The sequence below is a fragment of the Acipenser ruthenus genome, chromosome 24 (assembly GCF_902713425.1).
Source record: "Acipenser ruthenus chromosome 24, fAciRut3.2 maternal haplotype, whole genome shotgun sequence".
Classification (NCBI taxonomy): domain Eukaryota; kingdom Metazoa; phylum Chordata; class Actinopteri; order Acipenseriformes; family Acipenseridae; genus Acipenser; species Acipenser ruthenus.
In genome coordinates this window covers 1,077,395-1,104,523 of record NC_081212.1, presented here as the reverse complement: position 1 = coordinate 1,104,523, position 27,129 = coordinate 1,077,395, and the positions used below count along the sequence as shown (strand labels likewise).

General features: G+C 42.5%; 1 protein-coding gene across 10 annotated transcripts in view; it reads left to right on the top strand.

Annotated features, from left to right (window-relative positions):
* LOC117964284 (RNA-binding protein Musashi homolog 2) overlaps positions 1 to 27,129 on the top strand; it is a 159,462-nt gene that overhangs the window by 115,221 nt on the left and 17,112 nt on the right. For 7 of the 10 annotated variants that reach the window (XM_058997878.1, XM_058997876.1, XM_058997872.1 and 4 more), the window contains exons 9-12: positions 1,637 to 1,751; positions 5,618 to 5,692; positions 15,154 to 15,177; positions 17,902 to 17,964. In XM_058997878.1, the coding sequence (XP_058853861.1) occupies positions 1,637 to 1,751; positions 5,618 to 5,692; positions 15,154 to 15,177; positions 17,902 to 17,964 (277 nt within the window). The remainder of the gene's footprint in view (positions 1 to 1,636; positions 1,752 to 5,617; positions 5,693 to 15,153; positions 15,178 to 17,901; positions 17,965 to 27,129) is intronic. The other 3 variants (XM_058997879.1, XM_058997877.1, XM_058997873.1) reach the window with 1 other exon arrangement.

Here is a 27,129-nt window from a genome sequence, read left to right as displayed (position 1 = left end):
CTTTGTTTTAATAGTAGGTTTCAGTGCAGGAAGTAAAACAGGTCTGTTCGATCCTCTTTAACGGCTCAGCGCAGCGGTACATGCGCTGTTGTTTAATATTTAAAGTGCCGTTGTCGGTGGAGATGTAAATGAATGATTGTTTAGCTGTTGTTGCGTGTGAGTAGTGCTTCACCCAGCTGTTCACTCCAGGGCGCATTGTTCAAACCCAGATGCCGCTGGCTGAGGGCTTTTATTATCTCAGTAATTTCAGTTAAATAAATGTGTTTCTTTATACAGCAGATCCTCTTAGCATAGTGCCTCCTCACGTTCTTTGAAAGCAACCATCTTTTAAAAAAAAAAAAAAAAAAGGTTCCAAATCACTTCCTGTTCTGTAGGTCACATGCACTAATTGAGAAACTGACCAGTTGCACAGGAAGTTAGTTCAGTACCAGGAAGCATCTGCAGCTTTTGTAGTTGAAAAATCTGCAACAGTACCCTCGTTAGGAGGGAAAGGACCTGAACAATGGAAACTACAAGGAATTACAGAAGTAATAATGTGCAATGAGTGTCACCCATCTAGTCTGTTAATGTATAGATTAGTCATTAACGCACCGGTGAAAGGCCAGTCCATTTAGATTACTGTTACTGGAGTAATATTGCACCAGGAAAGCCAAACCCTAGCCTATTCCCCAAAATAAATCAATACATTTTGCAACGTTGATGTCTGTTGGAAATGGTCTTTAACAGTCGTTTTAATTATCCTTTTTTTTTTTTTTTATTTTATTTAAGCCAATGAAACTTGAGGACTTTTGCTTGTCTTAGTTTGTTGCCCATTATACGTTATACCCTATATTGTAGCTCCTTCTGTTAACCACTGTACTGCAGAAGCGTGATGCTCAAGAAGCGAGCAGCGTCAGGCTGCATTAGGTTTATTCACCTAAACACAACGTCCGATGCAGAGACGGGGCAGGAGACTGTAAATAAGTAGATGGACAGGCACACGCAGGCAGATAGACACACAGGTTCTGCAGAGAGATGTCTAGACGCGCCGTGTAGTTGAATAGATACAGTAGACAGGCAGGCAAGGCACTCTTGACAGCTGTTGAGACACCACTGTGTGCACAAAGTAGCATTCGGATTGCAGTGGGTGATCACTTGTTGCTTTACAAAATGGGAACCCTTTTTGTCTGTCAGGCTGTCAGGCTGGGATGTGTGATTTCTTACAGCCTGATACACAGTCAAATCTTTCTAGCACTTAAAACACTCGGAAACATTGCACGCTTCCTCGCTGCTTGTTTTTCCTTTGCTTGACAGATTTGCCTTTCTTGTCAAAAACAGGCTTAGAAATACATTTTGCTTGTGTGCAAATACGTATTTCAAACGTCTGATCCAGTGAATAGTGACAGCGACGGGGGAGGCAGGGGGGTTGGGGGGGTGTTAATATAGTTACCAGAGGGTTAAACAAATTCCCTTTATGACTTGCACTGTGGGTATAATTTCAGAAAGCTTGCACATGAAAGAAAAGCTAAAAATAAAATCCCTGTTTTAACTGGATCAGCTATTCATTTGACATTTTAGATGGAATTCATTTACATCTCATTTCTGTTTCTCTCTCTCTCTCTCTGTCTGTGTTTTTTCCTTTCCCTACACCCATCAGGTAGAATGTAAGAAGGCCCAGCCGAAAGAAGTGATGTTCCCCCCGGGGACGAGGGGGCGTGCTAGGGGACTCCCCTACACCATGGATGCCTTCATGCTCGGAATGGGGATGTTGAGTAAGTATGGCTGTGCTCAGCAATAGAACCGTGTTCGTCTATCCCCTCCCCCCCCATCCCCAATACCAGATGCTTCAGCCGGAGACTTGCCATCACAACTTATTGTAATTCCTGTTGACAACAGCGACAAAAAGGTATTTAATACCCCGCGTCACACAGGGATTTTAAAAACGAGTGAAAGCAATTTTCAAGATGGCACCTGTTCTGCAGCGAGCGAGCGAACGAGCTGCTGGCCCAGCTGCTGCTGTGTTTGTTTGGAAATCTCTTGCCAAGGCTCCTGAGAAATGGACTTTCCAACTGCGTTCCCGGCAGCCTTTGAAACGCCGCTCCAATCCTGGACGGAGTCACGTGATTCGGACCCACTGATTCTTTCTAGCAACCCCGGAGGCCGCTTTTCCTTATAATATAACAATAAGTAATAAATAATCTTTGACTAGCAAGGCAGGGTTTACTAGATTACATTGCTAGCTTCGTGTTCTTTAATCTGCAAGTGGATCAGTATTATCACTGACAGCTTCCCTATGCACTGCACGGCGATCAGCGTGCAAATAAGCGACCCATCTCTCAACGAGGAACGCACCGCCCTGTGTTATTGGAGGCACTGAACTGAACAGCCTCTCCCTGTCTCCTGAGCTCTGTTCCCCAGCACTGAACTTGTTTTGACAGAGGAGTTTGCTGTAGATTTGACAAGAACAAGACAGGCGCACGGACACACACAGTGTTTTTTTGCCGATCCCCAGCTCTGCTTTTAGTGACAAGAGATAATTACTGTGAGATTGATCGTCTGCTGAAAGTAACTGAAGCAAATAAATCGCTTGATGCCGAGCGAGGAATCCGAATGGTGGCTAATGGAAGCGGCAGGACAGGTCGTCCCGCCTGTAATTTGACTTGATGAAGCATCCACACAGGGCTTGCGTTAAATATGCTATTGATATTCAGCCAGCCCCATTTCCACAGCGCAAATCCGGGCCCCGGATTCACCAGAGCAGAGCTATGCATTACAGAGCTAAATGAAGAGGAAAATTGAAGTAATGTTATATTATGAATTTATGATTTCGTCTGCCTGACCTAGAGGGAGGTGAATAATGGGATATAGATATTAGGGGTTTTATTCTGGGAGCTGCTGCCTGTTCGTAATCCGTCTTGTCCTCTTCAGTCACCTTTGACCTTCGACACTAATTATTGCTGGTTAACTTTAATAGGTCGTAGAGGTTTGATGAAAGGATTCAAATTAACTTTTAAGAAATATATACATATTGTGTTTCATTTTTAAACGAGATCCTTTCAATCCAGGGTCACTCCCACCCCCAATCCACTCCCAAACCCCCCCCCCCCCCCGAAAACCCTCTGAAAGTTTGATCAGATTAAGGATTAGGGTTAGAAAGAGTTAACTTGGAACAGCAGTTTCAAGGCGCTCTTGAATTGAAATTGGAAAACACACAATAATTTGCATACAAAATCAACGAGACTCAATATTTAAGGAACTGTAATTTTCGTATGTGCCAAATCTCATTAAAAAGTCTTCTCCGTTCCATTGTTTATAGCGCGTAATCAGGCCGTTTATCTCTATTGTGTTATGCCGCATGTATGTTTGCTGAAATGGATACGCATTTAAGTCTGCAAAAAAAAAAATGGGTTTACCAAACGGATAATTGATTTTGAAGTGAATCTGAACTGTTGAGCAAAACAATAGGTGCATTAGCATGCGTGTTAATGAAGTAAAGATGCAGAAGCAGCAGCTCAGGCACCAAGATAAAGCTGCAGACATTATTTACGCTGCAAATACCCAGCATTTCACAGGCTTCCCGTGTTTATAAAGTGGATTTACCTGTTCTGTGAATTTAAAAAGATGCTGCAGAAATGAACTATTGAAACCATAGTTCTGCTGGTAAGTGAGAAGGTGCAATGTACTGACCTCTCTTAGTAAGCAAGACAGACAGCGAGTTGAACCGTGTGCTATTGCTATCAGCCTTCCTGTCCAACACTGAAGTGGTAACTGTCTAGGAAATATGAGCAGAGTCGTGTGTGTCAGTCTGTGCAAACTTACCAGTGGGTGGGAGGGGGTGCAGTCTATTAGTATTCTGATTCTGCATTATCACAAGGCTTAATTACATTCATTAATTGATTTAATTAATCAATAGTTCTCAGAACAAAATTATAAAGCAATCCGTGGGCTATTTAAACATCTGAAAGCAGTACCCTCCCCACCTGATCATTGCAGTGTTGTAAGCTCTGTGATACAGAATGCCATCTCTTTCCTCAACACGGTCCCATTGTTTCAGGAGCTCCAGCACTGCTGGTCAGTTGGTCTCTCTCAACACGGTCTGGTCCATGTCACCAGAACTCAAGGAAGCCCCCAATTACTGGGTCTGAAGCCCACAAAGCAGCCAAGTCTGCTCAGGGCAGGGCAGGGCAGGGCAGGGCAGGGCAGGGCAGGGCAGGGAAAGCTGTGACGACACACTTCGTTCCTCCCCCCGGTCCGTACTTGGTGTACACGATCCTCCTTGCTGCCCTTCGCTCGGGTGCATCTCCCTCCTCAGTGTACTCTGCAGTCCTTTCTGTGCCGCTCTGAAGCCAGTGTTGGGATCAGGCTGTGCTCTGTGCTGCTCCCCGTCTCCGTGGGGATGCTGGGGGGAGCTGCTTTACTAATCCTCCACAGTCAATAGTACCGAACCAAAGTACATTCATCGTAAGCTCTTTAAATGTCAAAGCAAAACCTGTGTCATGTATATTTAACTGGAGCATCAGGCATTTGCTCTTCAAGCTATTAAAAAAAAAAGGACAAAGTTCAGGCAAGTAATGCTTTTAAAAAAAAAAATAGGTTTTTGAGTTGCATAACAAGACTGCTTCACAAAATAAGCAAGCAGAACAGCATGAGGCTGTTTGCCCAGTGCCCGGGAAGGTGTTGGTTTTGCATTTTCTCTCTGCTGTCAGTTAATGGCTGTAATGTGCTGGAGGAATGGCAGGCTGTGTTCCTCCCTCGCAGTGATAGAAGCTCCTCCGAACGGGTTTAGGTGAAGTGTCCGAGGATGTGCAGTGTCATTTTGAAGAGCATGCTGCTACACAGTTAATGTCACTTTTGAGTAGTTTTCAGACGTGTGGTTACATTTACTAAGCTGTTTTAAGTGCTCAATTTGCACAAGCTTTTTTTTTTTTTTTCCCAAAACAGAAAATTCAAATAATGTTTCAGAATATGAAAGCTTTGATAATGATGATGGTTGTTGTTCTTACTGCGCACTGCACGTTGTGTGTAATGTGTGTGTTCTGTACTTGACAGTCTGTCTCCATTGTATAGCAAGACAGGTTAGCTGTTCCAACTAAAATATTCCCATTGCTTTACTTGTCACAACTACAGAAAAAAAAAAGAAAAAAATCTACAGTTGTCTCAACTGCTTTCCTCTGCAAACACTTGGCAAGCGTGCATCCTCTGTGCATGTTCTGCAGGACACACCTCCATGTGAACTAGGTTTCCTTCACTAATCACCGTGCAAATGCAAGCTTGAGGGGGAGTGGGGAGAGGTGGCGGCGGCATTGAAGCAAATATTTAGTCATCATTAAAACTTTCTGCATCAGCAAATTAAAAGGCAGGTAACAGATTGTAGTGAAATTCCCAAACAAGCGGTTGAATTTCCTGTACGGCAATGGCAGAACTCTTGTTTTGCTGGTCAGCACTCCCTGTGTGTGCATACACCAGAACCCCCTGCATGTCTGTATATAGAATACTTTGATTGTGCGGGTGTGGCATTGCTGTAGCGTGGTGCTGGTAAAGGCTCTCTGCACTGTGACACACAGGGAATGTGATCAGGTGCTGCACTGTGCTTTGCATGTCTAATCTAACTGTCCTGTCCTGTCTTCTTCTCCCGAAGGTTACCCAAACATTGTTGCAACATACGGTCGTGGATACACTGGATTCGCCCCAAGCTACAGTTACCAGTTCCCTGGTGAGTCCCACTTTCCTTGTCCAACTATCTTAATAAGTACAGAGCGACGCAAATGAATGAAGTGGAATACATTGATTCAGTTTGAACTAGTATTGCTCCACATTCGCTACATTTATTGCAAATGGACGAATACGAAACATCACGGGATCGAATACAAATCAATTCATTGTAGAATTACAACAGATTGGTCGTTTTTGCTCTGTAGAAACTTTTATGCAACAGAAGCACATTGCATGTGGCTTGCTTATTTATTTGACAAATAAAGCGAGTGAATACTGCATTTAAGTGACGTGCAGTACGAGAAAGGGGGGACTTTTATGCCTTTTAATTATTGTTTATCCCGTTTTGAAATCTGCATAAAAAAAGTGTTGGCAATTAACATTTCAAAAAGAAACATTTGCCCCGCCACATAATTATTGGCATTATAAAACCATTAATTAGTAAAAGGAGCCGTAATTGCAAACATTGTAATCAAAGTGAATGAAAATGCATAAACATTAAATGCAATATATCGTTGTTTTAATTCGGTATACAAAAACATGTTTTATGGCAAATTAAAATTCAATTGACTTCTAAGTAATGGCAACATCGATGGAAAATAATCTCTAGTTGGTTAACAAGATCTGTGAATTGGTAACCATCCGTGAAGCCCATTGCAGGGATAGTAACTCCATGCAATCAAAATGCTCTGCAACACTTAGTAATTCCCCTGTAACCCTGCCCCCTGTATCACAAGATGTAGCCGTGGGGATTATTTCTTTTATAAACTTGCTGTTATTGCAGCAGAGCAGAGCGCAGGACTGAACTGCCTGTGTTGCTAAACTTAGGCTTGAATTTCTTTGAAAGCAAACAAATAAAGGTTTTAAACCTCATGTAACTTGTTGGCACACTTAATCAGGCAGCTACAGAAGGGACAGCAGTGTGTTTGATTAATATCACAAAAATACCATATGCCATGTTCGTTGGCACAAGCACAGCAATTCATGACTGCTTCTCAGCCAATCAGAGATGGGCAGTGAATGCGGCTATGAAGAAAACTCTCCTGTGCATTCCTGGAAAGAAGTTGAATGAGCTGAAGCAAGTGCATGATTTGAGTAGAGCTAACATTCACTCCCTTCCTCTAAATCCCTGGGCTTTTCCAGCTCGCGACGGATTCTCAGATACTGTCAGTGACCTTGCTGTAGTACAAGGTGAAAAGGCGTTTTCTGAGTGCTCCTGGCTTCCAGGGATTTACCTTAATCTCTGAGTCTCGGCAGGTTAAAAATTGACTTTGGTGCAAAGAGTCGAGCTAATTTATTATGAAGCGCTTTCTGTAATCCGTGCAGGAAAATAAATAAATGACTCGCTGTGTGTTCCAGAACTTTCCACGTTCCCTGCCAGGGGACAAAGAGACGTGCACGTGGGAACATTTATTGAACAGTTGCCTTTTCAGTCTTGGAAGACCTGTCAAGGTCCTACATCAAGTGTGAAAAGCGAATCTGGTTTGTAGATCAGCGCATCTTGACAGGCCTCCCAATCGTCCTCTGAGAAATATTGCCAGCACACGTCCCTTTACATCATGTTTATGTGACATAAAGTGACATTTCTATAGCTGTGAATCAGTAGCAATCATCACCCAAAGTGCCATAAACAAACAGAACGAGCCGCCACGGGGCTGGGGCAGTTAAGAATCACGAGCTGGGGAGCCCATCCGTCTGGGATATTCAGCCTCGTGTTTCAGGCTTTACTGGAGCTACTGTACTAGATGCACACACACACACACACACACACACACACACACACAGCAGTATCTTCGCTACCTTTCCTTACTGCCTTGCAGAAACAAGCAGGTGGCTTTCAGATGGTTTGCTGGTGTTTTTCAAGATATCAGAAGGGAGTTGCCATCAAACTCCCACTTTACCTTGAAATGCAAATGCGCTGTCTGTCTGGTATTGGATTAACTACAGTAAGCTGTGTGTTTAGAGTTCAGCCGGTGTGCTTTTATAGAGCTCCTTCAGGGTCTTTTGAACTAAAATCGTACTGCTTTCCCATTTTTATTGTTGTACGATTTGAATAAACGACTTGCTGTAAAAGTAATCTCGCATTAGAAAAAAGACACAAAATGCAAGCGGTACAGCGTTTACCGACTAAAGCACTGGACCGATGACGTTTGATTGGAACTTGCTTGTTTTAAAGTGGAATGTTGTTTCTGGATATTTGGTTAAAAACCATAAGGGGGGGCTGTTGTGTGTTTTATATACATTATGCAAGTGGGGAATCCCAAAAAGTTATTTACATTAATCAATCTAATTTTGACTGCCCCATTTTAAGGTGCTATTTTTTACCTTTGATTGTTTTGGAATTCTCTACTCTCTGCTTGGTGCCTGGATGTTGGAGATGTGGTGCGGTACTGAAAGGAAAAGTCAGATCGGAATGTCGATTTACTAAATAAGAACTTCAAGGGCTGCTGCACTGCTTTATTGCAGTATTACGCATTGCTCCCCCCCCCCTTTGTTTGACAGCCTTTCTTAATAAAAGTGGCTTTTCTAATGTGATTTCACAGTCTCTGCTCCCTTGTTGTAAAACACATTTTTGCACAAACCACAGCGCGCAGACATAGCAGATCTGTCACATTCAGTAAGACTTAACGATGCGGAGTAAAGGACAGTCAGGGTTTGTCATCGTAATAATCTGCACTGTCTGAATAACTTCTCATCTTCAGTGCTGTTCAGTCCAAATGCTGACGAACATGAATATCCGTGTGTACAGTGCGGGCTCCCTCACACTGTGTTTGCCTGGGTTTACTCTGCATGTGATTCTCAGCAAGGGTTTCATTCCAGCTGACTAATTAGTATCTGATCATGAAAACAGTTCATCGCCGGACTTCGCAAGAGGGATCAATACTGGTGCAGAGACGCTTTGTGCAAATGAAATAGCAAATCTCATTTTCAGGAAGTATCTGCTTTTCAGGCTACTTGAACTCTGATCCACAGTAGTTTCCCCTACCTGAGAAAGAGAGAGAGGCCAGTCCTTGAACAGGTGTGCCACCTCTTCCTCCACTCCAGCGAAATCGCCTTTTATTTGAAATGCTTACTTTATTGATAAATTTATAATTATTATTTAAATTTGTTAATTTATTGAAATGTTTTTTATCTATGAATTATTTATCTCGTTTTCACTTTCCAGACTTAAGTCCCAATTTCACCAGACACCTGTGTTTTTGTTTTTTTTTCTCTCAGCTACTCATTAAAATGCATAACAAATGCAAGTTGTTTACTGCAGTGTTTAGAGGACCGAGGTGGCCTGGTTTAATTACTATCCCTACGTTCTGTAATGAGCCTGCTACCATGAAAGTGCATTGAAGAGGTAACATTGCATTAGCCTTTCACAGTTTCCTCTGACGTGTTGCAACTTTGTTGTTTGTTTTTTGTTTTGCTTTCCCCTGTGAGGTCAGAGTGTGTGTTCCTGACTCTTAATGTGAGTCTTCCTGTACGGCACTGAAATGTATCATTTCATACAGCATAACGGTTCTGGATCTGTTCTGGCAAAACACATTCCCTTATTTGCACAAGACTGAGCTAGACCAGCAGTAAATTTGTTGGAAAAAAAAAAAAGCAGTAAGGTAACTTCCTAATTCCGTGCCATGTAACTTGAACACCATTAATACATGTTGACATTACTATCTTAATTTCTGTCCTCCTCTAATGAATAAGCTTTTCGGCTGGACCTTCAATTACTCTGTCTGCCAGTGGTATTGCTCACCAGTAATAGGAAACCAATTCATCTCTTTCAGTCGGTTGCCAAACACTGATCACTTTTTTTTGCTCTTGTCCAATTCAATCACACTGCACAGTATATACTGTTATTTAAATAACATGGAAAGTTTGTTTTTTTTGTATTTATAAAGCAGCCCTACCAAACAATCCCCAAATATAAAACTGAAAAACATAACATTGAAACCTAAAATACCTGATTTCTAGTTTCCCAGCGTCTCCACTAGGTCCAGTTCTCGGTTTTCATTTGAGAATGCATTGCAAGTTACCTGTACAGTAGGGAGTCTCAAACCATAGCCTTATGATGTGGTGTTCTGTTGTAATTAGTTTCCTGTAAGTTACTGAGATTTTGTCCTGTTCTCGTGTATACTCAATAACTTAATATCGCATTCTTCAGCTCAACAAAAAACGTGCAGGACTGAAAGGGTTAAACATGTTTTCTTTAATTAAAATGTGATGCTGTATCCCTTTAGGATCCCTGGCCTTGAGCGATAAACTACCCAGGCTGAAACCCTCTTGATTATCATGATTTCAGCTGGGAAATCGGGGACTAGTTTGAGCAGAGGGAACATGTCTAAGCATTGCAAAATCAGATCCCAGTGCTTTTGAGCTCCCTTTACTGTTCTGTAAAGTGTCCAAAAACCAAACAAAAACATTAACAGATTAGTCAAGAAGGAGCATGCTGTATGACTTTGACAATAAATAACCCAACTGCGGTCCAGCGCTGTGAAGTTACATGAGCTTTAAAACATGTGCAATCAAACCTGTGAAGCCATCTGTCCTCATGATTTTTTTAAATGCAGAAATCTACAACCACAGCACAGGCTCTGTGTGCCGAAGGAGCTCTCCACTTTTAACACCTTCTGCTGGGCTGCCAGACACAGCCCAGGCCAGTGGACCTGTTCTGTCTTTCTTCATTTTTAATAAGCTGTGACATGTTCACATTTAACTACAGCATAAAGCAGGGATCAGATCTATCACAGAGTCCAAAGAGAAACACTTCAGCCGCCTGATTTGAATACAGATTTCTCTCTGATCGCTAGTGTGCGTTTCATGCTATTGTTACGTGTGGCTTTGATAGCTTTCTCTGAAAAGCCTTCTGAAAGCAGCAATAGAGTACTGTTTCCGCTGAAGGAGGACCGTATTGAGGCACTTGTCAGTCCGCAGATGAAAAGGTAGCTATGGAGATGTTCTTGGTTTGTTTGTGCGCTTTCATTTTTTTTTTTAAAAGCGAAAGGGCAGAGCAAGAGAGACAATTACACCGTTTTGTTGCTCTCTCTTCTTTTTGTTCTCTCTTCTGTTAGCAGGTGAAGTGTTGTATCACTTTCATCGCAAGCCTTTGTTGTGTCTGTGTCTGGTGAATGGTTTCCGGTGTGGTGACAAGCAGGGACGGAGCCCATGCAGTATCCCTTGCTCACGGGACGTAGCCCATGCAGTATCCCTTGCTCACGGGACGTAGCCCATGCAGTATCCCTTGCTCACGGGACGTAGCCCATGCAGTGTCCCTTGCTCACGGGACGTAGCCCATGCAGTGTCCCTTGCTCACGGGACGTAGCCCATGCAGTGTCCCTTGCTCACGGGACGGAGCCCATGCAGTGTCCCTTGCTCACTCGTGCAGTTTGCACCGAGGACTTTGTGACAAACAGGGTAGCTTGTGAGACACCACCAAACATTCTCTTCAGCTTCCGACCAGCAACGCCATCAGTCTTTATTTGAACTAAAAAAGGGAGGTGTGTGTGTCTAATATATATATCTATAATCTATCTATCTATCTAAAACAATTGGCTTGAATAATGAGACCTAATAGAACCATTACATAAGCCCATGACACGAAACTGGAACAGCTTATCTTCTGAAAAAAAAAAAATGATTTATTCATTTATTATTTTTTTTTATTGGTGAGGCTCGTTATTAATGTGTTTATTTATTTATTTTGTTTGCTCTCGGTTTGTACACACTGTGTGTACAGCGCCATTGGAACTCCTGGAACAGAACAGTGCAGTGTTCTAATTCTGTGTTCTGTATCCAGTGGTTCCTAACTAACTAAAGCCTGTGGTTTCGAGCTGAGTAAAGCTACTGCCTGCAGTGTGGCACATTTGGAATGCAAAATATAGAGCTTGTACTGTATAACAAACATCCTCCTCCACCCCTGCCCCCTGACGTCTCCATGCAGCTTTTCCCAGTAGTTTTGTTTCTTAGGATTTCTTGGGTGACCTTGTTTTTGGAAGCATGGTGGAACATTTTAAGCCTCTTCAGCCTAGCTTGTATACAGCGGGGGACCAGAGAGAGAGCACAGGAATGATGACACAAACATCCTGGAGGGACAATGCTAAAAATAGCCACGTAGCAGATGCACGGAGAGAGTGCTTGAAAAGGAGCCTGCTGCATGTCACGGACTGTCCCTCTGATGCTTCACAGAGGGTCATCCTGCAGAGATTGTGCACCGTTATACAAAGGGGGAGGGGGGGCCACAGTATAGATGCAGCACTGTACGCTCCTCTTCATAGATTTGTGATACAGGGTAGCTCAACTGTACAACCCAGTGTTATATTTATGAGGATGCCAGTTCTATATTAACCCTTTCAACCCGAGGGCCATTCCACTCCAGGGACTAACTGGGATCCGGATGCAGGTTGAATTGGTTCAGCTAAACCGTTTAGAACAGGGTTGGAACAGCGATCAGGAGTGGAAGGCCTGGCTTTGGCCACGGCTGTGTTACAATGATGGTGGTTCTCTTTCCTAAGCTTCTATGCTGACTGCTGTGCAGCGCTGCGAGAGTGGTGACCTGTCTCTCCGCCTCACAGTGTGCGTGTGCGTGCGTTTGTGCGTGCGTGCGTGTGTGTCTGAAGAAAGCGTCCGTGTCCAGTTCAGGAATGAGCTGCTTTGCCTTTCTTTGCTAGGGTTGAGGAAGTGGCTTGTTTTTTTATTTGCAGGCAGCGGAGCGAGTCAGTAAATGCGGTCCTTAGGGCATTGCAGCCTGAGACAGATGTGCCCTTGTTCCCTCCGAGGGCTTGCGCCAAGCAAAACTAGGAGGGGAGGGGGAATAATTGTGAAAAATTGAAAGCAAAATATTGGCTTTATCTCTCCAGTAATAAAGGGCCATGAAATTGATTTTAATGCTGGAGCGCTTCTCTCTTGGACATATTCTTCTGAGGCGAATACAAAACAATTAAACAGGACGGTCTATTAATTAAATTGCCTAATCCCGTGAAGTTAATCTGTTTGAAGAACTTTGTCAGTCAGTCAGTGCAAAGTGGTTTTGAGTTCTGAGAAGTCATTTCCTGATGAATATGCTAAATGACGTTTCTGTAAAGCAGCCGTGGCAGGTGTTTATTAAGGCATGGGACTTGGTTAGTGGCTAGTCAGGGATTGACAATAATGCAATGTTGTTGTGCTCAAACAAATGAGAAACTAAATTGTGGGAACTCACTGATCAATACAGAACAGGAGAAACCAAATGGCAAGTTCAGGGCTTACCGTAGCGAACACCAGAGGAGCTGCATTTTCAGCGTATCCCAGCTGCGTATAGTAAAGGATAGGAGTCTGGACAGGTCTGTCATTGTAAAGAATGAGAGCTCATTACGAGTAGGTCAGCACTTGTTCAACAAGCAAGCTATCTACTGTGTGCAGGAGGGTTTACGACATGCACTGATACTGTCAACGTTACAACCATTTGATCATTCTCCATTCTCCAGAAGAATGCTGACAGTGATCAGCGAAGGCAGGACAGGGTCACGGTGCCTGAGGCAAGGGCATGAGCGAGATCACCAGCTTCTGCTCTGCCCACAGTCTGCTTTGGCAGGAAGTTTAGCTGCGTCTTCCCCGTTCTTTTTAAAATGTGTCCCGTACCTCAAGCCAAAGATCTCTCTGCTGTGAGAGAAAGACCCATTGTTCCGAGTCCTTTCATCAGCTCCAACTCTTTTTGTTAGTTCCTGCATCGCCATGGAAACACCCTTTGTCCTTTGCTTCAGAATTCTCTGGCAGGGCTCCGTGAGAGCTCTTTGAGCACTTGAAGAACCTTTAGTGCGAATCAGTCATTGTGAGGCTTTAAAAAAAAACTAGTTCAGTCTGTATTTTTCTTGTTTTTGTTTGCTGTAATTTAATGTGGACACTGTAATCTCTCTGCAAATCTCAGAAATGGTAGCTGGGTGCACAGAATGCGAGTTTTGACATTTCTTTCAAGAGCCATACCACAGTCAAAACACTTGGTGGCGCTGTGTGCTATACAGAAATCCCACTTAGACAAACATGAGTTGCAATATTTGGCCTTCGGGGCAAGTGGCCAAATCCAAACAGACAAACGAATAAATGCATGAATATTTTAAAATGAAAATATATTCTACATTAGACTTGGAAAAGCGTTCAACTGCCAGTTTCATTCAGGAAATGCATTAACTCTGGTTGCAAGTCCGAGCATGCATACTGCATTAAAATGCTCAGTAGATTGTATTACAGTTTTAACTGTCTGATTCCAGAGACCGTTTGCTTGGCTGGCTTTTAAAGATGGATGTCTGCTGTAAAGAGCTGTGCTTCAGTGGTTCTGAGAGACCCAGGAGGCAGGCTAACTCAAAGCAAGCCAGATCTAGAGGAGAATGGCAATACCTCAATACTGGAGCGAGACCCCCAGAACCACTCTGAACGACTGCACACACCGTAACACTGAGTTAGTAGCACCAAATACCATGGCACGAAGCGCTCTGTTACACAACCAACAATTGTGTTGTACTGGAGCGGCTTGCGTGGTATTAAAACAATGTGTCCATGCGGTATATCTGTGTGCTACATGGGTGATCTCTTTCTAACAACACCGCCTGCAGGTGCATAGCCAGCTCTTGGGTTCTGCAGTTGATTCTGCACTCCGTTGGTGGTGTGAGATTACTGGTTTAACATTCTGAAACAATAACTGGTAATTTCGTTTTTTCATAAGAGCCAGACTGCTTTGCCTGCTCATAGAGCTGAAGCACTGTCAGCTGCTGTATTAACATGTCAAGCGAGAGAGGAAACGATTTGAACAGTGCAGCCCGGGAGCAGGGGAGGATACCCAACTCTGAACGTTTTATTAAACGCAATAACAAGTGAAATAGAAACAATACCGTGGGGAGCTTTAGAAGGAGGTTGCTTCCCACTCTTCAAACTAAATTCAAATTCTAGAAAAAAAAATCTTTAGTCAGCAGCTTGTGTTGTCTTTGTGCACAAATTCTGATCTGAATATGATCGATTAGAAATTGATTTTATTTGATATTTTTTCTAATTGAGTTTTTCTTTAGCTTACATTGCCACCCCATGGTCAAATGTTGTAACTGCAGTTTCTGTGAATCTGAACTCTTACCCCTAAGTTTGCATTTATATCAGTTTTCTATGTATGTAAGAAAACGGATATAAATGCAAGCGGTCGTGCACATTTTAATAGATTCTCTGTCTTGACCCTGTTAAATATGGATTATTTATTGTTTATGGTTTCTGTTTTTTGTTTGTTTTACTGTGTTTGTTTTATCTTGCAATCCAATGCTGATCCAATGTTGTTGTATTTACTATTTTGTTACTCTTATTTGTTAATGCCCATTGTTTAATTTATATCACACAACTGATTTATTTTACTATATAAATTAAATATATTTTTATAGTGGGAAAGAAAAAAAAAAACAGGCTTCTCTTACTCTTAATAACAGTACCTGTTCCCCCCCCCCCCCCCCCCCCCCCCTCAAGCAGCACTATTACCATATTTAAATGCAAGTACGTCATTCCTTTAACTTTCTTTCTTTGTACCTAGTTCATTGGGTTTGTGGCTTGGTTTGTCTGGCTCTCTGTTAGATTTCAAGCAGGTAGTTTGGACCCTAGAGGTAGCTGGCTTGTAGTTTTGCTATTGGCAGGTTTAATCCACGTCATTTGACCTCTTTCTAGACTTTTGAACCATTGTAGGATCCTCTCTTGTGGTCAGAGACTAGTAAGGAGGTCTACTGAGAGGTACAGGACTAAACATCAGCAGAATAATCCCACTGTTCAGAGAGCAGGCCTCTGCAGGAGCTGCGGATTAGATCTGTGCTGAACCGACACTGTGGGGTATATTGAAATGATCTAAACAGTGTCGGATGTAATATTATCCGGCTGGTGTTTTCCTATAGGATTGATTGATTCTTCACATCACATAATTCAGTAACAGTAGGCTTCGATGGTAAAGGTTTTAGGGTGATGGTATTTACACCTGCCACTGTCATTAAAACAGACCCCTTTTAAATTGCTAATGCCTTTTAAAAGCGTTTCTAATGGAACGAATGTAAAAATAAAGTCATGAAAAGAATAAGTGAAGGTGGCGTTGGCAGTAGTACTTGTTTGCTGAGGGTCCCGCGCTCTTCTGCCAAGTCATATAATAAGTCTGCCTGTAGATCATGATAGTGTTTTAATTACTGAGACTCGTTCTGTGATCCTTTCTGTCGTCCGTCCCACGGGAGACATTGAGCAATTACTGCAGGCAGCGCTCGAGACCTTGCAGAACGGTTCAAAGATTTCTCAGCTGTGTGCTTAGTGCATTGCCGAAACAAACTACTTCACTAATATTGTGTAATAATAATAATAATAATAATAATAATAATAATAATAATAATAATAATAATAATAATAATAATGCATTTAAAGAGACCTGCAGCCAAGTCCACTTCGGGGGGTTGCAGTCATTGCTTTTATGAATACGCTATGAGGAAGATACTGACCTTGCCTCAATACATTTTAATTCCGATTTTATTTAATTACCAGCTTGTGGCAAAATTATTTAGCAGATTTTATTTTCAATCAATCAAAACCTTAATGTATCCAGATGAGTCGGTTAAGAACAGATTCTCATTTACATTTACAATGATGGCCTTGTTTAGAAAAACATGAACACATTTCTACCTCATGCAGGTTTTGGGCACACTTTTTAGTAATTTCAGTAGAAGCAGCATTTTGCGCATACCAACTTCAGGAATCCCAGACGGAGACTCGGCCAATGTGCGCTCAAGGCTGAGGATTCCGAATTCCACTGTGTAAAGCGGTGAGGCCGGATCGCTGTGCGCATTGAAGAGTTAATAATGAATCTAGCTGCCACACTGAATTCACCAGCCTGTCCCTTTTAGGGGCCTGGGTTTGAGTCCAGCTCCCTCACAATGGAAACAGTGAGTTCCAGTCCTCTCAATTAAGCAGCTTTCACATCCATCAAAAAAACAGCAACTTCATTATCATGAATTGATCTTTGATTTGAAGTGTTTACTAGGCTCTCAGCCCTGAACAGTGCTGCCTCGCACATCATCTGTCTCTCTCTGGGTCCCCATAACCCTGTCAGTCAGCAGCCAGTGTTTATCATGCCGATATTTACGATGCTGAAGTTATCATCCGGATGGATTTGAGGCGAGGGGGAAGCGTTTCCACGGCACTGGCTGTGAATGATTCGGCTTCTTGGCTTTATGATCTGTGCGTGTGAATGGAGTGATAACCAGCGATTTCTCTCAGGTGGATCAGACTGCACCATAGCAAAGCTGCGACTGTCCTCGTCCCATGTGCAGTGCTCCCATGCTTGATCTCCAAGATTTCCATTTAAATAAATGCAGCAGGGAGTTTATACAGGGTTTCTGAGTATCCTCCCCATCGCACCCCTCCCCTTTCTCTCAATTATCTTCTTGGCGAAGCGGCGTGGAAAATGCAGTTTCTGTAGCCGCACCCAAGAACCCTCCTGGTGAAGGTGCCATCATGCACAAGCGTGCGCCCACAAAGCAAACGCTGCGAACACAAGGAACCAGCGCAAAGCCCCCCGCGCAGATCACAATGATAGGGAGTGTTTAAAGAAATCCTAATTACTAAACGAGCGCTCCAACCCCGTGCCACATGCAAGACGTCTGCCTAGCCCCCTCGGGCTAAGAACTCTGTGCGTGCATTGCATTCTAATGGGGAGACGGAGCCCGTCTATAATTAAAGATGTTTGGAGCAAATAAAGAAGTTCAAGCCACTCCAGTCACACATACAGTACTCACTCGCCGTATGGATATTTTATTTCATCAAATATTCAGTACTTTTTATTTAAGCAAACCAGAAGTGCCTAAACATTATAATAATTAACCATTTAAAAAAAAAAGGTACTGTGTGAAATCACCCAGTACTGTATTTCCTATTTTCAGATTAGGGTTTATTGGATATTAGAGGAACACACCCAGCCGGCCGTGGTTATGGGAGCACTGCACTGACACTGGCAACAACGCTGTTAGCTGCTGAGCACACGCCTTCATTTAAAAGAGTAGTGGTCAATGCTTTTGTATTGCATCGAGGTGTTCGTTTTGCTGCAAAAGCAAAAACGCTGTTCGCTGCTTTTGTATGGTGTTGCTAGATGCAAGAGGTTAGAGTTGGGGTTGATGTGAAAGCCCTTGTGCATGATGTCGTGGTTAATGGTTCTGTATGGTAATGTGCTGATCTAATTGTTGTTTTCTGCTGCAGGCTTCCCAGCGACGGCTTACGGACCGGTGGCGGCTGCAGCGGTGGCAGCAGCACGAGGCTCAGGTAAGGGGGCCTGTGGAAGAGGCGGCTGCACGGCATACCCACAGAACGCAGGGCCAGGTAAACGCTCTGTCGGTATTCTGTGTGGCTGCAGCTCTCCATCATTTTACTACGGTCTGTTACTCATATCTCTGCACCGGAGGAACCTGAGAAAACTACAAAAACAAAATGTTTTAAAGGACCTATTTAAGGAGGTGAATTTTAACCAGAACTAAAATGACCCCTGCTCCCTTGTATTGGCAATACTGATCCTGCTTACAGCAAAGTATTGCTTCCCTTAATTCCCCCTTTGAAATACTAATGCTTCTGGCTCTTTCCCTGGAACATTTAATATAATTCTGTGGATTCCAAGAACCTCTGTTTTTAAGTTTGCTTGTGCCATTTCCAGGCCATTGTAATGTGTATTTGAAAAGTGTTACCAAATGTTGGGCGTAGCATCCCAGTCAGTACGTGTGTTCAGTGTACACACACACACACACGCACACGCACACGCACACACACACGTTTAAATCACATACAGCTCATAGCTCTGCCCTGAATATCAAGTGCGATCCAATTTGGTGGCACTGCCGAGTGATCTCAAAGCAACTGCTGCAGACGATGGAAAACCAGACTTCTATTGTAGTATTAATCTTGTTAATGATTTATTATGTATGTGAATTACATCATACGTTGTATCAGTTGCCCCTAACCAACATGAGGAACTGAAGCTTGATAGAATAAACATACTGGCGACAGGTAGGCAAGGGAAGTGTGTCTGCTCTTCCGAATCTAGAACAGGGGAGATGGAAAATATTATTATTATTATTATTATTATTATTATTATTATTAATATTATTATTATGCTTATGCAAAAGGGGTAAGTTGGCAAGCGTTAGAGATGTACTTTCCAATCATGAGTGAGCTGTCTGGACCTGATTGCATTTGCATTTTCCTGAGCTGTAATGCTGATGGTTACACAATTTGCATTAAAAATGGGATAAGTTGTGCTGCTGCTGAGATTAACGTGATGCAGCCTCAAATATTCGTGGCAATTAATTTACAGTTTCCGGCACTGAATTTAAAGAAAATATATATATATATTTTTCAATTTTACTATAAAAATCTAATTTCCTTTGTTCACAGAAAATATGATTTCCTTATCTTAATCGAGCACATCAAACCATCGTGAAAAAAAAAAATAATGAAAAAATGAAAAAGCCTTTAAAATATGAGGGAAGACCAGGCAACAGTGGTCCATTCACTTACACGTGATTAAAAAGGGTGCAGACGATATTTAAAAAATACATATATATTTTTGGTTTTTGGGTGAGATTTAGCTTTGATAAAAAGCTGCATCTTCTCTCAAGGCACACATGCTGCAAACAGGTTTTGTGGTTTTCTTTCCAAGACACACAACTTTTATCTTTAATAAAAATAAAACCCAATGTAAAAGAAAGAAATCATTTCAATATCCGTTCCATGCAAACTGGCACTGCTTGCAGGGCTACAAAGGACCCGTTTCCTACAGCAGCTTGTAATAGTTTAATTGCATCAGGGAGAAACACCACGGGACGCTAGCCAGGCTGTGCAGAGTCAAGCCTGGGCTGAATATCCGGACCATGGGTATTACATAAAACAACCAATCAGTGGTTCTGCTGTCTCAATGCCATTCTTTGATTGGAGGATGGCTTTGGCTGTCAGGTCTGGCCCATTGTCCCTGGACACACAAGGCAGTGCTGTAGATTTGCTTCTAGGGCTGGTATCATTAATTGGAGGGCTTTGGGTGCCATTGTGCAATGAGCCTGTTTCCTGTGTGAAATATCATTAACAGTATCTGGGTGTTAGGAGTTTGCAAATAAACTTAACCCTTTGTTTAACACTGGCCAGTAAAGGCAACCAAAATCCTTGGGTCCCGTTGCACTTGTTTGAAATATACAAATCATCATTTACATTTTAATGTTGCTTCTTTTTTTGATATATAAAAACAAAAATGCTGAAAGATCTTTTTTGGAACACTTAACGACGAGTTAATTTATTAATGTAAACATTTCAGCCTGCAAAGTGTTTTGAGGATGGGAACTGCATACGTTATTTATGTAGTAAGTTTTTCTATTTTTAAATTTTCTAGAAACCATTTAATAGAAAAAAAAAAGATATGTGTATATATATATATATATATTATAGTAATAAGCGCAAGACCCTGTCCTTTTAAAATATGTTTGCACATGCATGAAGGACATAACAAGATGTAGAACAAGGGGAAGCTGCTGATTGGTCGGATCAGTGCTGAAGTTGCAGATCACACAGTTCAGGGCAGACCCAAGGCAATGGTGCAGAGCTCACAACCGAGGTCATGCAGATCAAGAGAATTCAAGTGCAGTAAAATACACTGACAGAGAGAGGAGAACCAAAGAAAGTGCTCTACTAAAATCATTAAGTAACTACAATATTCAGCACAGCAGGGTCCTCTTAAACAAGCTGACCTAATCGAAATAGAGTAAGAGAGTGAAGTAAAGAAAGAGAACAGCTAGGTAGTTGTGAGATGAGCCAGCCTGCCTGCCTGCCTGCCTGCTTGCCTGCCTCCTGCCCTCTGATGGTGAGTGTGAGCCGTTGTGTTTGTGTTGTTTTTCTCTCGTTTGGTTGGGGCTGCTGTGAGACAGCGAGTGTCTCTGAGTCTCTTACTCTCGGCCCTGTGCACCTCCTCTCACAGACACTACTGAGCACGCTCAGCGAGAAGGTTTGTCCACACCGTTTTACTTCTCTCTCTCTCTGTCCAGCTTCCTGTCAATAGCAGCTGGTTGCATGTTTTTATGCTTGTATCAGACAAACTCAACGTTTTTTTTGTTATAAAACAAACTCATACTCAACTTCTTTTTATCGAGAGGTATATCTATTATCATTTATTATTTAATTTTCTGAACACTATCATTCATATATATTTTTTTTCTATTTATTTAGTATCATTTATTTATAAATTTGATGAAATATATTATTATTACCTTCCTTATTCCTTTTTTTCTTTAAAAAAAACAATACACTTATTTGTCCCATGAAACATTTCATATCTACCCTCATTTTGCCTGTTGTTAGACTGTATGTCTCTGTGGGACTGAACTAAATGCATGCACTGTAGTAGTTGCAATGGTAGCCAGTAGAAGTAGATGTTGATTGATTAGATTGCATTGCCAGGGATGGATATTTTGTAGCGGGCCGTCTCGAGTTCAGAACCTGTTTCTCGGGGTTGGAGAAGGAAAGCGTGCTGCACTTTATTACTCGGAGGAGATGAAATACAATGCAGAAGAACAGCATGGGGGGGTTTAAATGGTCCACACAGCCACGTCCGCGAAACCCTCGTACTCTCGTGGGCTGGCTTTTTACATCCCTTCTGTTCCGTCACCCTGAGTTTTTCATTTGTCCCTAGATCAGAGACAGGGACACAGATCGTTTTAGTGTTGATCGTCTGGAATCATGGCAGCAAACCCTTTTTGAGTTTAATAATGAACGTTGTGTGGACACAGGAGCAAGTCATGGGGTGCCAGTGTTCAGCTTAGACTTGCCAGCGTTGTGTGATGTGTGATGCTATCTATCGTACGAGAGAGAGAACAAAAATGACAGTGGGAATAAATCATGTGTTAAAATTCATTAGCAAAGGCTCTCGGAGCAGAAAATGACAAGACATTTAATATGGATTATTTATGAAATGTCGACGCTCTGTGAAAAGCAGGTCTAGTACTGTTAATTAGTCACCTATTCAGTTAGAAAGACTGTTTTAAATGGGAAGTGAAAGCTACTTGAGGTTAAGAGTCCTTGTAATTTAAAAAAAAAAAAGAAAGTACACAGGTGGAAATGGAGTAGCTAATTACGGCTGTTCTGAAATTCAAAAGCTAATTTGGAAACGCATTCTCTCCCGCTGCAGACATGGAAAGTTGCTGGGGGCTAAATTGTGCAAATTTGAGTTCAAATAAACATTGTGAGCTCTGGCTCTGTTTTAATAACAGATAGCTGATCCCTGCAGGATCAATAGGCTTGAAAGAGGGACTAATTGAATCCATCTGTGCAAGGGCATGCTATCCTACACTATCGAGATCTTCTAGGCACAAGAGTACATCGCACCCCCCCTTTTGTATGTGATCTAAAAACCAATGCCTTAGCTGGAGCCGAAGAAATGAAACAAAACAAAATCTAAAATAATGAACATATCAAGTGTCGGACGAGGCTGAGCACCTGTTTAGAAAAGCAGCAGATTGTAGCTGCAGGCCTGGTCTGCTTCACGCTGTCGCTGACGGACCCAAGGATCTTCATTCCTTCCTGCGCTTTCCATTCAGCTGATTTAATAGCAGGCAGATGTATCGCTTTCTTCAAGTCTGATTTAATGCAGTAAATAAATGAAATCCTCTCTTGGATTGTTCGTTTTCATGTTTTTTAGGGATGTTGTGGATTTAGAATAAGTAGCGACCCAGGGGGTTTGTGACAGCCGGGAAGCAGAGGCATGTTGGTGTTTTTCCTCGTCTAGGGATCTCTTCACTGTGCCTGGTGCAGGGCTCCTGCTGGGAAAGCTGTGGGCTGTGTGTGTGTTGGCAGCTTTTTTTATTTGTATTTATTTGCTTATTTAAATTTAAAGAAGTACAGTATAGGCCGCTGGAGATGATGATAATAATTCAGGAACCACCTAGGGACCCGGTTTTCAGTAAAGTTCTAGCTGCTGAAGCAGTTTAGGAAAATAAGCAAAGCTGCAAACGAAGCAGATGTGGAGGGTTTTTTAATTATTATTTTGATTCGATTAACGCATCACTGAAGAGGAATGGAAATGGAAAGAGGTTAACGTGCACCCTTTTTCCAAGCTGAAAGCTCATTTGAATTGGGTCCTGAGCTGAAGATACAGGGGTGTAAGGTCCACGAGGGGAGTTCTTTTGCTCTGTTCCATGACATTGTTTTTATTGGTTGGCGTCCCTCTAATCTGAGCAGCCGTATCCCAGAGTTCCACAGTGCTCCTCACCTTTCAGGAATGATTGCTGTCAATGATCTAACATGCACAGCTATGCCCAAACGTTTTGTTCAGCCTATATAATTAACTCATTGTGCTTCACAGTCGAATGAAACCTTGAGGAATAATGTTACATATTGAATTACGTACCGCTTTGTAGTTTTCCGTATACTTAATGGCATAAATGGAAAATGTGACATTTCGAAATCTAACATGAAATACCGTGCTACTGTTATGGATTCCGGTAGACTTTTTTGCGATATGATTTTGTAGTTTCTTTGATTTTACATGATGTTAAATAAAAATAAAAAAAATAAAAAATGACATTCATATATTCTAGGTGATGTAAAACCCTAGCTGTACAGCTGCTGCTGGTGTCTCTGTAGAAAGGTGTGATTTGTAGAACGTAGTGGCAAAGATTCTCTGTACCAGGTGTCGCTTCCTTCCAATCTCGTTCTGAGTAACAAGAAGAAATGTATGAATTATCATTAACACAAGTGATGGTCTGTGAATGAGTCCCACTGCCAGGCCTCTCGGATCCTGTTGCTATGGCGACACGGACCAGCTCATTGGCTTTGTAGCTGAGTAATTACTACCCAATTAGGGCAGGATGTAAATGAAGAGTACCTTTCTGCCTGCTTAGTCATTAATATTAATAAAAAGGCCTGTCCGAACGATGGTAAACACTCGATGCAAGTTCAAAGAAGGGGAATTAATTACAGTGTGTTAGAAACAAACACCCCAGTGACTGTGATACAGAATCAGGTTAGTCACCTTCACCCCTGACCAGCCCTGGAAACTCTTGAGCAACACCTCTTCAGTTACAACGTGCAATTCATGGGCGTTGTGGCTGACTTGAACCAATAGTGCTTCAACATGAATCACACTCCGTTAGTTGTTAAACTTGACAAATATTTACGTACTAAAAAAGTTTAGAGTGATTAATTATTTTGAGTGTATGTATATGTATATATAGGCATTTTAAGTGATCAGGGAACTTGTAAAACGCGAGAAAGAAGTGCTTTTTATATTTAACAATGCATTCAAAGTGCTCCAACCTTGGTGATCCAACTCCTCCTCTTGATCACCGGTCAGACAGCCTGATCTGTATAATGAGTGAACTGTGTGTAAAAAGAATGTCTTGTTTTGTGTTTCATCTCGTGTCCCTATGACACCGCATGCTGGCAGAAAGAAGCCTGATGCAGTTCCTATCTGAGCATTGGATTAGAACGCCATGCAGCGCAGACGACAGGTGATGTCATAATGTGATCAATACCTGCCATTTACACCGTTTAGCATGTGATACACTGACAGCAGAGGCAGACGCACTTTCAGTAATCCCCATAGGGAAAGTCAGACTTGCAGTCTGGATGACCTTGGCCACAGTGCAGGTAACGTCTTTTAATAGCAAAAAGTGTTCCTGCACTTATGCAAAGTAGTTGAGTGTGTGTGATGAACAGGCAGCTGATAAAAGGGGCTGATCTATTTGTGGTATTGCACATCTATTATTAATTATTACTGTTAATATCATGAATATGCTGCATTAATCTCTTCAATGCTTTTGCTGTTCATATGCAACCCGGAATAGTGACTTTGCTTGCCTTCCAGTCTTCTCTGCTACTCTGAATCTGTGAGCTGTGCCCAGCTGCTCCTAAAGATAGGATCTGGGGAGGTGGGGGGGGGTTACAGATGTTGTCCAGCTGTAAACAGATGCTGCTGTTAATGGCGGAGGGTCAAGGTTTATTTATTTTTATTTTTTGTGCAAACCTCGAAGTGTCTGTGAATTGATTTCTGCGGTAGCTTGAAGAACGCTACCTTTTAAAACCCTTACTAAATGTATTTATTTAACCAGTATATAACCAGATAGCTAATTTCCAGAGGGGTCCTGGCAGGAGAAATCATTTCTATTCTATCACAAGGATCCAGGGGAGATGCTTTGCATGTCTTTAAAGATGCAACAATAACTCTATGGCTAGTAAACTGATAACCCCGAGCAGTGAAAGCTGTCCTGAACCTTTCACGGAGGAGGCTTTATTGGATAATACCTCCTTATCAGCAGTACGGTATGTGCACAGATTAAAAACTAATTGGCAAAATCATGACAAACAATGAAGTCTTTGTGCCTTTTTTTTTGTTGTTGCTATTATTCCTGTTATCAGATGGGAATAATGGAAAAGGAAGCTGCGTTCTGCGGTCAGGTGCGCTGCGGATTATGCATATACAAGACCTAAAACAAAGGGAAGCAGGAACCACAGCCCTCCTCAACTATTTAACTGAGCCTCTGTAAAGGGCAACATTTGTTTGTTGTTAAGGATCTAATTAGAAACATGAGAGGAAGCTGAATGGCTGCTTGCTCGGCTAATTAGAGCCATGCACGGAGCCCGCTTTGAACTTCAAGGACACCGAGCTATTAGCGCTTACATCAAAAATGGATTAAACCCAAGTGCTTTTTTTATAATGATTAAAGATGAGCTGCTTGAGTGGATATCCATTGTGAAAGGCTGCCAGTGCTGCTGCAACCGCTGGCTACAGTAGCTGCTGTCTTCCCCTTGGTTGCTATTCCAACTAGAGAGAGAGAGAGCGAGGACAAGGATTATTATTATTATTATTATTATTATTCCGATCAAAGAGAATGAGAGAAAATGGCGACAGTCTGTTTGTGGTGCCCAAGAACAATGAGGGTTAAGAATCACTGCCCTGTTTTCCTAGACAGGTGGGGTGCTGCGTCGGTGTGCTGTGGTTAAAACCACGTTCGGTCTGGATAATGGGGTAGCAGTGAACGGGTAGGCCAGCTTCCAGATCCTAGACTTGCTTTTATGCTGTACAGCCAAAACAGTTGCTGCTGTCAAAGAAAGAAAAAAAGAAAAGAACACAAGCCAGGATTTTCAGTATCAGGAATTAGTAAAGCGATTGTATTAGAACACAGTGTTTGGTATTTACTTACTTCAGTTGACTACAAACCTGATTTGGGTCTCTGTTCAAATGCTTGTTGCCTCGCACTCGCTCATTTAAACAGCAAAAAAAAAAAAAAGATTGTAAGTGTATATGAAACAGAGATTGTAAAAAGCATTGGTGGCAAAAATATGCAAAAAGACATCAATCTCCCAGGTCCCTGGCGGAGGTACAGCCTATCCAGAATTTTGATTCTAGATTTGAGCGATGCTCTATTCACTGTAATTTATTATTATTAGTGGTTAGTGGTTTACCTGAAAAAGCCTCTTGCACTTTGTCTAGGTTGGAAAGCGTGTTGATAATGAAGCTATGAATACACAATATATTCAAAGGGCCGTGTTTATCAATTAGCAGTTTACACCACATGTCTCGTCTAGCCTCAAGAAGGATTGCATTTGTATGTATTTTTTTTTTTTTTTTTTTTGCCTTCATACAGTAAGTAGTGAATATTTAGCTGCAGCAGGGATGAGTCCAGTGTGGTATAGCGGACATTTTTGTTTATTTCCAAAGCTTACAGATGGCTAGACTAAATTTTAAAATCATAGCAGCACTGTGGAGGTTTGTGTTGCCATGAAGACATTTGATTTTAAAAGTGTAGCGCCCATTACTTTCGACCTGTTTCTGACCTGCTGTTTTCATATTCTACTTTTTGAAAATGCCATCTCTGTGGGAGATTCCTGCACAGAGCTGCCAGCGTTTCCTCTGGTGGTGCTTCTGTCAGGGCCGGAGGTCCTCGACGGGCAGTGTGCTGGGCGGTGGCTGTCAGGATGGGAGGTCCTCGACGGGCAGTGTGCTGGGCGGTGGTTCTGTCGGGGCCGGAGGTCCTCGACGGGCAGTGTGCTGGGCGGTGGTTCTGTCGGGGCCGGAGGTCCTCGACGGGAAGTGTGCTGGGCGGTGGTTCTGTCCGGGCCGGAGGTCCTCGACGGGCAGTGGCTGCCCGGGCAGGAGGTCCTCGACGGGCAGTGGCTGTCAGGGCAGGAGGTCCTCGACGGGCAGTGCCTGTCAGGGCAGGAGGTCCTCGACGGGCAGTGGCTGTCCGGGCAGGAGGTCCTCGACGGGCAGTGGCTGTCAGGGCAGGGTCTGATTGGTGGATTTGCAGCCTGGTTCCATGGTGCTCACAGTCTGTGCATGGCACTGTTTTAGAGGTGGCCTCTGCACCCTTTCTAATTATTTTTGGATAAATGAATTAAAGGTCAAGTACACTTGCTGTGCTCTGCAAGTCTGTAAGACGAGTTGAATAAAGATTATGT